Source organism: Aythya marila, assembly GCF_965140915.1.
Source record: "Aythya marila genome assembly, chromosome: 8".
Classification (NCBI taxonomy): Eukaryota; Metazoa; Chordata; class Aves; order Anseriformes; family Anatidae; genus Aythya; species Aythya marila.
The window spans coordinates 30,849,546-30,866,950 of NC_139049.1; the positions used below are offsets into that span (position 1 = coordinate 30,849,546).

The following is a 17,405-nucleotide window of genomic DNA, read 5'->3' on the forward strand; positions in this document are numbered from 1 at the left end:
CATCTGCATTTTTTTTTTTTTTTTTTTTTTATATATATATAGCATTCTTTATGCAGCAGACCTCCAAACAGGAGAAATTGTATGACCATTGACTGGCCCAATTTAAGGGGTGAATTGGGTGAGGAAGGCATATTCCTTTATATGTGCTCTTTGGTTAATCTTGCTGTAGAGCTGGAAAATGAGTGAATAGGTGAATAACCCAATCCCACATAACATGGTCCCCTAATCCCGCCAAGTGCTCTCTTTTTGTAAAACTGGTAATTTCAGGCAAGAAAGGGGCTTTGAAGGCAGTTGACCCATCTCTCTTCTGCACCAGGGAGGCTGTGCTGTCCCCGATCCATGCCTGTGCTGATGCTCTGCAGAGCCCAGGTCTGGAGTGTCAGGGTGCCGTGGGATTTCCTCTGGGAATCCTTGGGAGAAAGATGGCTATGATCCCCCAAACACTGGGACAAATCTGGAAAAGAGGAATTAATGGATTCAACGAAGAAAATCAAGCTTTGTTTCCTGAATAGGACTGCAGTCTGTCCACTGCAGATGCAATAGCAACATCAGTGTTGGGTAGGAAATGCTGAACCCTTTTCCCATAAGAACACTTTTGGAAGGACTTCCCTTTCACTGCCTAATGCAGATCATCCTTTGCAACAGCCTCTTGCTGCTCACCTGTGAGAGATGACTCATGGATTCAGGGCACGGTCTCATCGAAGCTGAGCTCAAAGTGCTGGATGGAGGCCACAGAATCAGCTAGCGAGCACTGGTGGCAGTTCAGCATGGGGTTAGGCTGTGCAGGGCATGTGCTGTGCCAGCCTCCCCAGCTCATCACCTCCAGCGTGAGAATGTCCAAATGTTTGTGGTGACATTACCTCGGTGTGTGCTCTTCACCCAAGAGCCTGGTTTTGCCTCTTCACTGGTGGTCTGTTATCTCAGTGAGCAAGATAAATGAGAATCCATCTTGAACACCTCTCCTCCCCTGAATTTCCCATTTTGTTATTAGAACACAGAAGGAATTACCGTATCCCTGGTGGACGAGGACAGACTCACAGATATCCCTTAAAAACTACCTGTGTTTTTTTTCTTTACTAGGTTGCTGCAAATGGGCAATGTGAGGGAGAGGGACACGTTCCTCCTGATGAGTATCATGATCTACGCATCGCTCTGTACAGAGCGGCGTATTAACAGCCCGCTAACGAATGGGTAGCAGATACACATTTCTAACCTCGAGTTCAAGCTGTTACCGTGAACCACTTATGTCAGGTTAATTCATTTTAGTTTGTTGCTTGCAAATCTGCTTGGATTGTTCTGAGAAAATTCTGGGTCACAGATGCACCCGGTCTGCAGCGTAATAGGAAATTGCGGGCGTTACGTAAACGAGCACGCCTGATGAGGTATGGCTGGACCAGCTGCCCCCTGCCCTGCTGTGTCCAAGAGGAAAGTTTAAGTGAAATGTTGGAAATATTTTAGGTTACGGCCATCCCTACAGAAGGGCTTGTTGATGGTACTGCTTCAGAAGCACCCCTGCTTTATTTTTCTAAGCAGAGTACTTGGTCTCTTACAGGAAGGACACCAAAGGCATGTCTGGATGATACAAGATTTTTGGGAGGGGTCTTTATTTTTACCGAAATTAAAGGGAAATGAATGTATTAGGATGAGTCTAGAGGAGGTTGACAAGGATGATCGTGGGATTGGGTCACCTCTGCTGTGAAGAGAGGTGGAGGGAGCCTGGAGGAGGCTTTGGGGGGACCTGATAGGGACCTAGGTGCCTAGAGGGGGCTGCAGGAGAGCTGGGGAGGGCTTCTGTTGGGGTGTGTAGGGTTAGGACTGGAGGTAATGGCATTAAGCTGAAGGAGGGTGGATTTAGACGAGACACAAGGCAGAAAAATCCTTCACCGTGAGGTGAGGGTGGGCTGGAAGGGGAGGGGGGGGTTCCGTGAGCCCTCAGCAGAGCTGGCAGCGCCCACGTCCCTTGGGGCTCCCCTCACAGAAGGGACCCGGAGGAGCCCCAGGAGCATCCCCAGCCCTGCCTCAGCCCCGTGTGGCGCCGCTCGACTCCTTCCGGGCCCGCGGAGGGCGGGCAGGGGGCAGCGGCCGCCCCTATCCCCGTCCCCGTCCCGCCCCGTTCTTCCCTCCCTCCCTCCATTCCCTTCCCTCTCCTGCCTCCTCCCCGGGGCCGTTTCTCTTCCGCCCAGCCCACGGCGGCTCCCGGCCCCGGCTCGTCCATGAGCCTGCTCGGGGGGTACCGCAGGAAGCCGGGCGGGGAGGGCTATGAGGCGCTGCAGCTGGTGGAGGGCGGCGGCGGCGGCGGGGCGGGAGAGCCGGGGGCGGGCGGCCGGAGCCCCTCACGGCAGCCGCCTCAGCAACAACAGCAGCAACAGCAGCAGAGAGGAGCCGATGGCACCATGGACAGCTCCGGTAGGGCCGGGGGACATCGGTGCCGAGTGTGTGTGGGGAACAATGGCACCGTCAGGGGGGAAACAATGGCCCCGCGGGGACAATGGCAGCGCGGACAATGGTAGCGCTTTGTCCTGGCCAGCCGCAGCCTCTCCCCCACACCGCACCGCCACCACCCTCCCTGAGGCTGTGGGGTGGGTGAGGGAGCCCTAAAAGCGGCCGTAGGGTGGGTGAGGGTGGCCTAAAAGCACCCCTGGGTGCTTGGCTTCGCCCTGCTGGTTTGGGGTTATGGGGTGAACAGGGGGGTGTGGGGCTGCACTGTCCCCTAAGGGAGCGGGAGGCTTGGTGTGAGCCTCTAAAAAAGCAGCCCTAAAGGTTGCGGGGTGGTGGTGTTGGGCACGTTGCGTGTGCCGTTGGTTTTATTGAGCAGGGGAGATGGCCAGATGGTCTTTACGGGATGGAGCCGGGTTTGTGTTTGTCTGAGTGGCCGGTGATGGAGAACCCAAGCGCCTGGGGCTCCGCTGAGGGGAGCGGGTTGGGGCTGTGGCTGGGCAGGGTGCCCGGCTCAACCAACGCCCGTCACCACCACGAACTAACAGAGATCAAAATCCGTCAGGGAAATGCCCCATATACTCGTGGGGGGACCGAATTTTGTGTCCGTCCGTTGCAGTGGCACGATATTGCAGGGATATCTGCCCTGTGCTATGGAAGGAAGGCGTGGGCCCCAGGCACTCAGCAAGAGCTCAATTCCTCAATTCATCCTCGGTGTTTTAACGTGGAGACCTCTTCTGATGACCCGTGTCTGAATCTAGGTGGGGAGAGTCTCACCCTGCATCCTTCTCCCATTTTCTCTGCTGTAATGGGAGTAAGCTTTCCCTCTTTCCCCTTGCCATTTCAATGTGCTTTCTGGAGTTCTTCTTGGGGCTAGCTTTGTTTGTTGTTTGTTTTTTGTTTTTTTAAACTTTTTTACTCCTGGACTTCAGAAATGCATTTTAATTTGCTGCTATGATATCCTTGCTACAGTTGCTTGTAATAATAGTATGCGTCAGTAGTTTCTTACTCACAGTAGGCTGCTGTGTTACAGTTATTTGGATTCTTACATGAGCATCCATGGAGTTGGGTAGGTATTATGGTCAGTTTAATGTCTGTCATTAAAGCAATTATTTGAATGGGTTTCCTAGAACTTGGAGAACCGAGGGCGGCATTCACATCTAGCCAGGTGTGGGAGCACGCCGGAGCTCATGTCAAGCCGTGGCTTTTGTCTCGCGTCAGCTTGCTGTATTATTTGAGCGCTGCTGGTGCAGTCGTTCTGTTCCGTTTCTTCAAGCCGTTCCGCTCCCTGCCGAGCCAAAAAGAGGTGTTCAGGGATAGCCAGACAATGCCTGTGTTTACAGGGTCTGTGCAACACTCAGCCATGCCAGCAATTCAGCTGCAAACTGCAAAGACATCCCAGAGGGGTAACTGTACAAACACCCTCTGTATTTTTCTAGGATGCTCTTCCCTTAAATGCATGGACTTGAGCAAGGGCCGTCACTGGGGCTTGGAAGGTGATGGTGCAGGGGTCTGTGTAAGCTTGAGCTCCCCTCCTCTTGGGCACTTGGTACTCACTGGAAGCTCTTTATGGTCCTCTGCCGAAAGCTTGCAGTCACTGGAACCAGCCACACGCTTGGCAGCAACAAACCTCAGGCCTTGATGTGGCCCTTGAATTGGGATTATAGAGTTTTTCTTAATACTTTATCTGTTTCATAAGCATTTTTGGGGGAAAGGGGAGGAGGGGGTCTCTAAATCTTCACATGAAGCTCAGAAGAGCTGTGTCTGGTGTGATGCTCTGCTTTAAATGTGGGGTCAGACTTGTATCTGCCTTGTTCATTTGTTGTCTGCAGATAAATGAGCAATTTTTATCAGTTCATAGCAAAGACATTTTTCTTTGCCAAGTATGAAATTATAAAAGCTTAAAGAGCTGTATCCACCCCTCAGGTGTGCTTTTGACTGCTGGTGATTCAGTAATTGAAGCTGCTTGTGAATTGTGGGGCAATTTATCTTTAATGCTGTGTGGAGATGGATAGTTCTGGTGGGGGAAATTAGGTAGCAGTGTGAGAGAGGGACAGGAAAGGAAGGTGGCTGGGTTTTGGCTTACTAGTAGGAAGGAAAAAATACCAACATTTTTATTTATTTTTAATAAGTAGGTAAGGTATTCATATTAAATACTCGGGCCTCCTTCTTCAGCGGTGGTATCAAAGCCTAAATTCACACGATGGGGAGCAGCAGAGAGTGTGCTGGCTGGGAGAAGAGACCCAAGTCCTGGGGATGGAGAGGGACGAGGTGGCTCGGTGACCTGTGATACTGCCTCGTGGTGGGGTGCAGGAGCCTCTGCCCCGCACAGGGATGTGGCCGATCCCAAAACTGGAATCCCTGAGGGGTCCTGGCCGAAGCAGAACCCGTTGTGTACATCCCCTGCACCTGAACTCCCTTATGCTTCAGGATTTTTTTTTTTCCTTCTGGTTTTAAATGATGGCTTCACGTGTGGCAGAGCAGCTGCTGCCTGCGTTAGCAAAATGGCTGTTTGCAGCTGAGGAGGGAAATAAATGCTCCCGAGGTCCCAGCCTGCACACCCAGCCCCACGGGATGGTTAATGCAGGGGGCTGCCAGGGCAGAGCTGGGTGCTCCGGTGGAGTCACTGCTGTGCTTGGGGCAGAGCACCCCGGTGAAGCTGCAGAGCTGGAGAATCAAAGCTCCCTCGCTCCCTTTTCCTCTTACTGCTCATCTGCACTAGGACACAGAAAAATGGCCTGTGCTGTCTGGAAGATGTGTGTCTAGATTAGTATTAGGTGATTATAGAAGGTAGACTGGTGAGGATTTGTGCTGAAGGCAGAGTGCTGACAATTTTGGGGCAAAATTTTGGTGGATGTAATTAGCTACTACCTGCTCCTGCTGCAGTTACCTGAGCTCACGTGAGCTGAGTGGGGTCCTGCTGGTTTTCATGATTAACTTTTTTCTTTTTTTCTTTTTTTTTTTTTAACCAGTTCACAGAAATCAATCTTAAAGTATCATCTCTTACCTAGGGCACCCTGCTCACAGGCCGTGCAGGTGGAAACTCCTTACACTGCAGCCCCTCACTATCGGGGTTGGGTTTAGCTCAGAGGAATCAAGAGCTGAAACTTTACATGAGGTAGGGCAGCCGTATCCAGGCTGGTATCTGAAGCTCCGTGTGTTATCACCGTGTCTTTGCTTGCTTTAAGCTTTGCTAGGCTCAAACCCTTCATAATGAGATTAAAATTGCAGTGTAGCTCCCTCGTATCGGGTTATGTTTAAGTTCTGTGATGCCCTGGGTGGGCACTGGAGCTCTGTGCAACTGCAGTGTGTGCCCTGAGTGCTCAACTCCTGATGTAACACCTTTAACAACCCCTACAGAATATGCTTGGTGCCATATAGAAGCACAATCATAGTGCCTAGGTCCATCTTGGTCTCCAGTGGGACTGTGTGTTTCTCCTCGCTGCTCGTCCATCCAAAAGCTGCTGGGTTTGGGGACGGAGGGGAAGGGACACGGAGGGAGGCTCGAGCTGGATCTGGTAGGACACAAAACATCGCAAGTCCCAAAACAGAATTCCAAGAAAATCATTAAAGTAGTTCTCCTTTTGTCTTCTTAACCTGTGAAGTTTGTGGACGTGCTCAGAAGATGAGAGGCAGGCGGGGAAGAAGCAATTTATTTTGGCTTTTGCTGTGGCATTCAGTAATGCTTTCTTAGCAGCTTGCTGTGTACTGAAAGAGGAGGAGGAGGTTCTAGGAAATGCAGAGAGGGAAAAGTAACAACAAGGATATGTGTTACAAGAGGAGCAAGCTCTCTTTCTGTGCTCTTCTGGGATGTTTATGAACTGCCTAATCTACAAAATGGCTTTTAAACACTCGGAGGCTAGACTGGCTTGTGCCACGTACCTCCTCCGGCAGCGTAACTGCAAAATAAAACGTTTTAAATAAATTGCGAGTGTTCAAGTCGAGATTTCTTTAGCTGTTTTACGCTTGCAAACCTAGTCTCTTGTATGCTGGTGATTACTTTTCACTGAGTCAGGAGAGAGACGTCTCCATGTCACTGGCACGGAGACAAAGGCTGGCGCTGACAATGTTGTCTTGTCTTCTTTCCTAGCTGCATTTTCCAGCAGGGAGGCTCAGTTTAATAACTCCTTTGTTTGTGTGGTGTGTTTTGGATACTTGAATGGTTTGGTGTTGGCAATAGCTTTTTTTTCCTTTTTTTCCCCTTTTTTTTTAATTGGTAGGGAGGCGAGGCAGAGAGAATGTCAATCACCTTTAAAGACCACTGTCACGGTTTGTGCCAAAATTTCAGCGTTCCAGCCTCAAATGCATTTTGTTCACTGTCATCTCACTTTCATAACTAAGGGAAAAAACGTAACAAATTAAACAAACTTGGCACAGTACTGAGGGGGGGATATTTCTCCTCTCTCAACACTTCTAAACGATGAAACAAAAAAAAATAACCTCTCACTGTTGAAATCTTACATGTTGCTTAGTTAATGGTGCGACCAGCATCCTTAATAATTTTCCAAGCAACAGCAGAGAGATCTTAATTCTTAAAATTTCCATGAAGTTTACATTTATGCAGTCTCAAATGAACCTTCAAATAATAAGCCTTGGGCTCCTACAACGTTAGCTTTAGAAGTTTATCTCAGGAGGATGCAAACGGAAGCTCCCGAGCCTCCCTGCCCTGTGCTGCCCAGGGCTCTGAGTGCTTCCCAGCAGTGGCCCTGTCCCAGCCCATCCACAAAAACCAAGCACAGAAAGGGATGTGAGTCCTCGTGGGAGGAGGAATGCAGCTTTTCATCCCAGCCCCAGGAGGGAGGCACCACTGGACGTGTCACCCAACATCTGCAGAAATGCACAGGTATTTATGCACGTATTTGTGCATTTCACACACTTACGGTGTGAGCCCAGACCTGGTCCTGTCGGAAACATCTCCTTTAGGAGCTTCGCAGTCTTTAGGACCTTAAAGCCCACCCAGCCCCAACCTCTGCCATGGGCAGGGACCCCTCCTAGCAGCCCAGGCTGCCCAAACCCCATCCAGCCTGGCCTCGGGCACTGCCAGGGATGGGGCAGCTCCTCTGGGCAGCCTCGGTGTCTCATCACCTTCATAGTAAATAATCTTTTTCTCACATCTAAACTAAATCTACCATCTTTTAATTTAAAGCTGTTAAGCGTCCTTCCTCCCAAGGTCTGGGCTATGTGAGCTCCATGTAACCTTACAGCAAAGGAGGACTGCTCATAGTTTTCTGGGGTGAGAAAGGCAGAACAAGGCAAGGTGGCTTTTCTGACAGAAAAAGACTTCTTGACAAAGCTGCCAAGAAGTTCTTGAGCAACTCCGAGCCGTGAGGTGGTTTCTCGATGACATGCCAGCTACGTCAGGTTTAAGGTCTGGGTGCAGTGCCAGGTAACCACAGGAAAGCTGCGGTAAATAAAGAAACAAAGCAAAATAACACAAAACGACAACAAAACCCAAGTATGCCCTCAGTTGAATGAATTATTTAAGATGTCTCAAGGCTGGGCTGGATGGGGCCTTGGGCAGCCTGGTCTCGTGGGAGGTGTCCCCGTCTGTGGCAGGGGGCTGGAATTAGCTGATCTTTAAGGTCCCTTCCAACCCAAGCCGTTCTGTGGTTATTTGTTTGTACCCCGTGTTTCTGAGCTGGCTGTGCTCTCAGGGAGCTCACGTGGGCTTGGTTGCCATAATGTCTTTTTTTCGGGGGGCTACACTTGCTAAAGCAACCTGCTGCCGTGTGCCTCCGGTCTGTATTGTAAACCCCGGGGAAGAGCAAAGGCCGTGTGTGGGTTTGGGCTGGATGAGTGACAATGGGACCAAACGGCACGGCTGTGTGGTGCTGCCATGCTGCAGCTCTGCTCCACACGGGTGTTGCCGTGTGTTTTTTTTTGCAGAATAACCTTTTGGTTGCAGCTCTCTCTGCTCTCGGCCTGGTGGGAAAGCCAGCGCGAGCAGGAATCTGGGGCAGCGCAGGAGGAGGGGACGGACGAGCCTGGTAGCAAAAAAAAAAATTAGCAAAAGCATCAGTCTTCAGGGCCTCTGTGAGCCTGAGGAGCTCGCCCATTAATTTCGGAAGCAGCAGTGCTCTCCTTTCCACTGCTGCTTTGGGTGCCTCTGTCGCTGCTGCTTTCTCCCCAGCCTTTTCTAGTCCCTTTGCAACCCACGCAGTTCCTTTGAAAAAGGCGATGTAATCCTGCCACGTGGGCTCTCCCTGGCCTGGCAGAGGGTGTGGGTGAATGGAATAGCAGGGATGTTTCGGAGGCTTTGCTTAAATTTCACAAAGCTCAGTCCCCCCCCCCCCGAGGAGGGCTGTGTGCTGGGAGGGATGGTGAAGGAGGCTCGGGCTCAGGGCTCGCAGGCTGCGCTCCTTAAAAACGTATCTGACAAGCAAAGCACTCCGTTTTAAGCATTATTGATTATCACTGGATGCAGAGGAGCTGCCTGCCCAGATAACTTCATTTAGAAATATTTGCCACCCGCCCTCTTGAAACGGGAGCTTAAACTCTTCCCGTAATGCCTGCATTGATTTGCAGTCCCTGAGAGGCGACGTGCTGAGCCTGGAGGATGCCCCAGCGTGGGGATGGGAGGACCTGGGGGTGCCGTGGGTACCCAGGGATGTACTTGGGGTGGTTTCTGTGCCCCTGCTCTTCTGCAGACACACACCCCCATAAAAAATCATTTTATGAGTTTTTTTTGTAGGGGATGCTTTAATTACGTGATGGCAGGGGTGCATGTACCAGGGCTGCTCCCCTCCACTGTGGGGGCTCCTGTGTGATCCAGAGGGGAAGCTCATAAATATGATGGGGCTGCTGTAGCCTCGGCCTGTGTCTCTTAATGCTGGTTTGAAATCCTGGCCTGCCTTACGCAGGCTTTGCTGGGAGAGGAACGTGAGCTGAGGCTGCTCCTCGGCACGGCTGCCTGGGGGCACGGCAGGGCAGGAGCACAAATAGCATCATTTTTTGATGGGTGCTCCTTAAAAAAAAAAAAAAAAGAAACAAAACAATTCGGGTGTTGTTGCTGAAGCCACAACAACAGCAGCTCGACTTCTTTCAGATGGGAACCTTTAAAAGGGCCCTTTCTGTAAGGCCAGGGGTGGGTGCCCGCCACCGCAGCTCTTGCTCCCTGTTCACACTGTGCCCTGGTCACCACGTGGGGCAGAGACAGGGAGAAAGGCTGAAAACTTCTAAAAATCTGGAATTGGGACGTGAATGCAGCAGTTATGAGCGTTTTCTCAGCATAGTGTCAGGCTCGGGTACCATAGGAGCAGAATGCAGAGCAGCACGTTTTGCTCCCTGACCACCCCCGTGCAGGGCTTGGGCTTGAGGGAGAGCTGAAATCCTCCGTAGCTGGGTTCTCTTTAACTGATCCGTCTCTCCCATGCTTGACTTCAATTGTGGAAAAGTGACACCTGCGGTGACATCGATTTACGGGAGCTGGAGCCACTTCAGTGTGTGTAATGCACTCGTACAGGGGTGTGTGCACAGGGAGGGGAGGGGAAACGAGCCGTGTCCCCCTGCCAGGGACCGAGCTGCACGCAGTGGAGGGAAATTGCAGCAGGTTGTGCTGAGGAAGGTGCCCACTGGTTTTTGAGGGGGTGGCAGATGAAAGCTCGAATGCTTTCCTAGGGAAGGTCCATGGTGAGGAGACACAGACCAAGATGAACCTGCTGCCTTTCCCATGGTTTCAAGTCTGCTTTTGCCCTCTCAGGCAAAAAGGGATTTCCGACCCTCAGTAAGTAACACACAGAACGTAGCACTCAGCTGCCTGCTCTCCCATTTCCAGATGTCTTGTTTTCACCTCCCCACTCTCAAGCAAATATTGCTTCATCAGCGTAAACGTTCAAACGGGCAGAGTCTGAAATGCCACTTACACGTCGCTCGCTTCCCCCTTGATTCCCGGTGGAGCTGGAAGCCGTGACCTGTGATTCGTGGGTCTGTGGGGTCTGGTGCTCAGGGACCCCTAGAGAGACAAGGGCCCTAAGGTGCAAATCTTGCAGGAAAAGCTTCCAAAACGGGCATTGCTCGCTTGCCCCGAGCAAGGAGAAAGCTGAAGTGCTTTAATTAAAACACCAGTGCTCTCCAGCTCCCATCCTACACCGCACAAGGCTGGTGCTGTGCGGAGGCTCCTTCGGTTGCGATCTGTCCAGCTGTGCAGGAATCCCACCCTCGGGCTGCTGACGGACACACGTTATGGCAGGAACACCACCGAATGACAGGTTTGAGTTCTGTAAGGAGGCACAGGAGGCTGCTGCTCCATTTGGTGGCTGCTGGAGGCTGATCCGGAGCACCGAATTGTCCCTTCTTTGGGGAGGTGTTAGCTCAGAGCAAGGAGCTTCATTTGTAAGAAAACCAAGCTTGGCTTGTCATCAGGATGATTGAAGCTTCTTGCTTCCACGCTGCTCCATCAGCTCGGGCTGCTTCAGTGTGATCATCATTGCCATCCCATAACGGAGGTGGTCCAGAAGACCCATCCTACACGATGTCCCAGGCACGTTTTGCAGCACTAAAATCCCGACATTATAAGTGCCTTGGCCAGGAAATGAAAAGGCTGTAGTTAGCAAGCGATCCCCCTGAAACCTGTGCTACAAATACAGGTCAGAAGCGTGTCTCTGAGGCACACCGAGTCGCGGGGAATATCCAGGAACTGGGTTAATACCGGGTTCTTGCTGTGTGAGGAGCAAGCTGCATCTCAAACAGAAACTAATTCTCCCTAACAAGGCTTCTGGACAGCAGCTCTAACGCGTGGCCTGGAGCTAGCTGAACTGCTGCGTGATGGCACGTTGAGAGCTGGGACGTGCCGTTCTGCCACTGCCCAAACCAGCAGTGATCACCCCAAAACCTGAGCCCCTTCCCTCCAGGCTGCGAGGGAGCCCCGGCGAGCTCGTCCCTTCAGCCCTAGCGAGCGGCCTTGGTAGCCCAGCCTTGGATCTGGAGGCAAGCAAGGGCAACCACGTCCCATCTCGTTTGCAGCCCTGAAGCCCTCTCTGTTAGAGGGGCCATCTCTGGGCGTGCTGCAGGGACGTGCAGTGGCAGCGGTAGGTGACACCCAGAGCTGCGGGTGTCCCTTGGAGAGGTCTGCAGCAGCTCTAAAGGTTTGCATTTACAAGAGGGACTTAGCACAGAAATGTTTTATTCAGCAAAAACTGCAGGAGCAGGCTGGTTTTCTTTTTCTTTTTTCTTTTTTTTCCTTTTTAATCAGATTTTTCAGCTGTTCTCATGGGTTTCTGTGTACGTCGTCAGCTCCGTGTGCTAATGCATTAACGCTTTCTGCTCTGCTGCTGGGACTCACCACCCCTTTATTCACCTTTATGCTTTGTAGGAGATGCTGCCTGCTAGAGGAGCCTTCAAATGTATTTGTTTTGCTCCTCTGCGGCTGTGTCGTGCTGTAACAGAGCCATGGCCTTTGTCAGCACGGGGCGTGCTGCTCCGATCCAGTGGCTAAAAGATGCCTGAGCAAATTAGTGCACCTGGGATAGAAGTGAGTGATTTATGCTGTAAGCTTCCTCAGCGGCTTCCCGATAGCTAGGTAATGCTTGCATTTCTTGTTCAGCAGTCCTTTTGGTCTCTCTGTTCTAGTGCATATAGTAAACTTGGAACTAATTGCTAGGGTTTTCTTTTAGAAGCGGAGTGAAATTTTCTCCCTGTCTCATTTCCCAAAGATTCTTGTTTTTCCATGTTCCTGAAGCCTTTCTGTTGCTCACAGAGCACTTCCCAGAATAAAATGTGTTCAATACCCACTGGCTCTGATCCCTTTGCTCCCCCTTTCCTCACTCCAAGTTACCATCTTTCTCCCTTCCTTTCTTTAAAAAGCTGACCTGCAGATCTACACATGCCTTTTGAACTTCGCTTCTCTATCCCTGACCCTCCTAACAGAGTAATGTGGAAACGAAGTATTTGAAGAAAGATCAAACACCGATTCCCTATTTGGAAGCCAATGAGCTACTTCCTTTTTTATTTTATTTTTTTATTTTTTATTCATATTTGAAGTAGACACTTCAAAGTGGTTTGGAAAGGAAATGTTCCTGTGCCCTGAAAGGCATCTCCTGTTCTGAATCAGCAGAGTATTGTCCATCTCTTCACAAGCACGATGCAGAGGAGCTGTGGCCTCTGATGTTACCAGTTTTGCACGTAGGTCACGTGCACGTGGGCTGTGGCTGCATCACAGTGCATTAAGCACTCTTTGGGCACAGGGGAATAAATAGCATCACTTTACCAGTGGAGTCTCCAGCTTAACAATATATATTACATTTATTGATAGCTGACGCCGGGTTTCAAAGAGTGAATAACATTTAAGTGAGTTTGCATCTAGGTCTTCTGGCTAATCTGACATAATAATGAGGTAGCAAATGTTTAATTAGAGTACTGTAGCTGAAGTTTGTTAAGTCAAGATAGTCGAGTCCCAGTAAACAAAAAGCAATTTATGTAGTCAAGTCTATCTTATAGCAAACAAAATATGATTTTACTGGTTTGTCTCTAACAAAATTCTGCAATAAAACAAAACCATGTTTACTCAAGTCTACATTCAATTTATTATATTTTTCTGAGAATGACTTATGCTATTAACACAGCAGTGGTATAATAAGAAAAACTGCAATGAATTAGGTTTTGGTTAGGAGAGCGGAATAGTTATTTTAGTATAATTGCAAAATACAAACGCTTGAGGTGGAACGCCACATCACAGTCCATCAAAATAACATGTAAATGGCTTTTGCTCTACGTTAGTCTCCTCTCGACTTTGCAGCTTCATGATGTTTCAAGCTGTGAGGAAAAAGCGTACCAAGGAGGTGAGCCCTGCTCTGCTTTCTCCTTGTCTGGACTCTTAAATGACTCTTAAATCAGCAGATCAGCTCCACGCTGAAGAGCTGGCCTTGCTTTGGGTTGGGTTGAGAGGCAAGGGAGCTTGGCTGGTGGTTGTCCATGCTGTACTGGTACCATGCAGTCAACCTACAAACAATGCTGAGGGTCGCTGACGCTTTCTGTGCCTAGAACATGATTTTGCAGAGATGAGAAATTGCATTTCTTTCATAAGCAAAACTACTTTGGGCCTACACTCGACTCGCGGCGGTGCACGGGAATACGTTTGGTCTGAGTAGAGCAATGGGTTCGTTGGCTCTGTGGATTTGTTCCAAATAAGTGACGTTGGGTTTGCTTTCGTTGTATTTGAAGGTGCCTCATCACCAGACATGGAGTCCAGCTATGGGGGAGGCTTGCTGGACATGGTGAAAGGAGGAGCGGGGAGGCTGTTCAGCAATTTGAAGGATAACCTGAAGGATACCCTGAAAGATACATCTTCAAAGGTCATGCAATCTGTTGCCAGGTATGGTAGAGCTGGAGCTGGCTAATGCAGGTAGTGTCACTAGCTTCTGGTCTGACTTGCCATCTTAACTAGCATAATAAATGAACGCCAACGTTCAGGAATCTGGAAAAGGCCTCCCTGGTGAAAGTGGGGCACGTAGTTTCTGATTCCTGTGACCCTTGTGGGGTCCTGCCACTCGGCTGCTGCATGACTGTTTTGTCACTGGAAGTTGGCTCATGTTACTTAATGTTCAGTGAGACTCTTCTTGCTGATAAAACTGTTCCCTTTGCTAAAACCACTTCCTGAGCTGAAGAAAGAACTGAAGTGACTTTGCTTTGGTCACCTCTGCTCGTGATGGCCCTTGTGCTTGGCACTGCACCTGCCTCTGAGGGATATGGGGCTAGAGTAAATTAAAGAAATTTAATGGAGGCAACTCCTCAGAGGCTTTGATCTGTGAAGTGTCTAACAGCTAGAGATTCTCCTGAAAACTGGTACTGAAAATTAATGACAAAAGGGAAAAGGGGAAAAGGGGACTTTTTTATTATTATTATTTTTGGAAGCTTCTGCATCCATTTAATAGTGTATGTGAAAGGAAAGCTGGGTCACTGTCTACAGTAAACTGTTTGTAGCCTCTGCTTAAGACAGAAAGACAAAGAAATGGCTTTATGATCATTTCCTTTCTTGTGTGAAAAGCAGATCTATGTGGGAAAACAATGTCCTCCTGATTCCTGTAATGGGCTGTCTTCTGTAAAAATGCATAATGTCTGTCTCCTACTTTGTCTTCTTTTAGTTACACCAAGGGAGAGCTAGATATTTCATACATTACCTCGAGAATCATAGGTAAGTACTGCTGCTGGGATAAATAGAACTTGTAGTACTTTGGGGTTCAGCAGTTTATAACCATGTTATGGTGCATACTCAGCCTGGCTTCTTCTTACCCTTCTAGTGATGTCTTTTCCGGCTGAAGGCGTTGAACTGGGGTTCAGGAACCACATTGAAGACGTACGGACATTTTTGGATTCCAGACATCCTGACCACTATACAGTCTTCAACTTGTCACCTAAGTATTATCGCAGTGCCAAGTTTCACAACAGGGTGAGTGTCTTCCAAGAGTTTTTGTGAAATGGGGCAGAAGATCCTGCTTCTGTCTCTCCTTTGTGTGGCAGAACGTACTGAGATGGAAAAGGAATTACAGAATCACTGAATGGCTTGGGTTGGAAGAGACCTTTATTATAGATGTTACTAAGTGGCCATGGTCTCTTCTGGGTTTTAGCTGATGTCTGGGGTATTAAAGAGATGGAAAGTTCAGGGCATAATGCTTCTATCAGGAATCTGTGAGAGTGACGCTGCCTTGAGTTGAGCCTGTGCTGCTCTTGACTCCTACATAGTTGCCAGAAGCTGCTGCAAAGAAATAAGGAGTAAACCCTTTAGTTTTTCATGCACTTAGAGAGGTGAGCTTCAGAAAGAATTAAAGCACAGACTCAAGCATATGATGTGGGTGTGCAAGACTTCAATGTGGTCTGAGCCCCAGTGATCACTACCAAGAATCCTAATAAATAGCAAATTGCTGGCAGTGCCTTGAGCGTGGAATACAGATAGCTGTGGGTTATCATATAGGAGTATCTGAGGGGTGATGAGGAATTAATAGGAATTATAAAGAAGGTCTAACAAGGATCCTAACAGAAGTGCTTTAAAAGAAATTATCAGTAAAAGGACTTAGATAATTTTCACGTTGAAGAATCCTTCAGTGGTGGTGTAATCAAGCAGAAGCACTGAGGAGGCAAAGCACAGGACTAGAAACAGTATCTAAGGTACATTTTGGCTCTTTCACTAGCGTATAATTTTAAAAAAACACCTCCAGTCTCTGTCCCAGTTTCCTTCTCTAAAACCAGAATGGCATACAGGAGCAGTTCAAGGCTCTGGTTCATTAATGGCTTTTGGAGGATAGCTCTTCAAGACACTGCTGCTGAAATGCAAGGTTAGATCTAATCTTCTAAAAAAAATCCTGCTCTTTTCCTCTCCCCCAAGGGAGTGATGATTTTCTTATTTCTTATTTTTTGTCAACTTCGACTGGAAAGGCAACAGTAGTTGCCAGATGTAACCCTCTGTCAGGGTAAGAGAATCTCATGCTGTGTATAAGCCTCGTTCCATTTTCCCTTGAGCTGTAGCTGAATCTATCCTCAGCAATTGCTCTGCCCACCAGTAACCACTCACTTATACTTGAAGCAAATTTCTCTGTAGCAATCGGTAAGCAGCCATGACTTCAGCTATGAGTAAATGAACAGGAAAGACTAATTAAAAAATATCAAAGGCTCTGAATCTTCAGTCTTACTTGGGTTTGGTGCATCACTGTTGCTGTTGGTGGGAGGAGGAAGACAGATCTACTTTTGATAGCCTAGCATTAAACCCGTTGGTATATTGCTTGACCTGACCATAAGCCCTTCATCCCCTGCAATTTGTCTCCTACCATACCTTGACAGATGACTTTGTAGGTCACTCTCGAAGCATGAGTAGGTGCTTTGTAGGCTATTGCCTTGACACACACACAAAGAAAATGATACATCTTTTTATTGAAAGATGGTACTTTCAGGTTATGGGCTAGGAAATACTGACTCCAAGTATTCTTCAGGAAAATTAAATGTGCAGAACAGAATACATGAGATGAGACAATTGTAAATATGAGGTTGAACTTAACCTGTAGTGGGGAAAAAAATACTAATGGGCTATCAAGGAAATGAAATCACATGAAAAGTATTCTCTGCTTTGGGTAAGGATACCAGATGAGCTGAAGTTTTGAGAGGCACTTGTTCTTTGAAGTGAATGGCTTCTTAATTCCTATCTTCTTTAGAGCTGCTCTTTTCAAGATCACAGAGGACAGAGAGTGACAGAGGAGGGAGATGACATTAGTGTCCTGCCAGCCCATTTTCCTGCCCCTGTGTGGCTGTGTGGGGCTCGAAGCCCCGAGTACTCAGTCTAGTGAGGAGAGGAGGCAATGTGAGCAGTAAAAGCTGCTGCTCAAGTCCAGTCGTGCTCTGCTTTTCTCCCTGCCTCGTCACCCCAGCAGGAGGGGAGAGTTCACATCTGCTTGAGAAAATGTGAACAGTTTGAAAACATATAACTCAAATATAGCATTAAACAAAACCAAACTTCAAAGTCCCTGTAGGGTCACGTTCTTGGCCGTTACTACCCTACTGCTAGAGGAAAAACAAGCACTGGCTGCATATTTCCAAAGCTCTAGAAGAATTCCCGTTCCTTTTCTGTAAGGCTGCCTTTTGTGAGGGGTGTTGAGGTTATATCTGAAATAAATGAAATGCTACTTCCCATGTATTTAATTTCCTAATTGCGAACCAGCAGAAAGATGTGTAATTATAGACAAAGTAAATATATAATTATGGACTGTGGGAAATGTGTATTATTTACTTTGTAAGTGATAATGGCTTTTCCAGATGCTTGACAGTGTGTTGTCCTAAGACCTATTCAGAGAATCATCAGTGCAAAGGTCGCTGGTCATATTAATTCTAGCAGCCTCTTGTAATCTGCATTGTGGTTTGGTGCTCTAATTGCAAGTGGATCTTGTACCTCTAGAAGCCTGGTGCAAAAGTACTGGGGGTTGGAAGGAGAAGGCTTGCCTGATAATAGAAAAATAATTGTCAGGCACCTCTATCTCACTTATGGCATCAGC

General features: G+C 48.5%; 1 protein-coding gene across 1 annotated transcript in view; it reads left to right on the top strand.

The window, feature by feature from the left end:
• Nucleotides 1-2,213: 2,213 nt before the first annotated feature.
• Nucleotides 2,214-17,405, top strand: part of DNAJC6 (DnaJ heat shock protein family (Hsp40) member C6) — a gene marked incomplete at its 5' end in the record, with an annotated part of 34,500 nt that continues 19,308 nt past the window's right edge. The window contains 4 exons of the mRNA XM_082765811.1: nt 2,214-2,406; nt 13,594-13,744; nt 14,514-14,563; nt 14,670-14,818. Of these exons, the coding sequence (XP_082621937.1) occupies nt 2,214-2,406; nt 13,594-13,744; nt 14,514-14,563; nt 14,670-14,818 (543 nt within the window). The remainder of the gene's footprint in view (nt 2,407-13,593; nt 13,745-14,513; nt 14,564-14,669; nt 14,819-17,405) is intronic.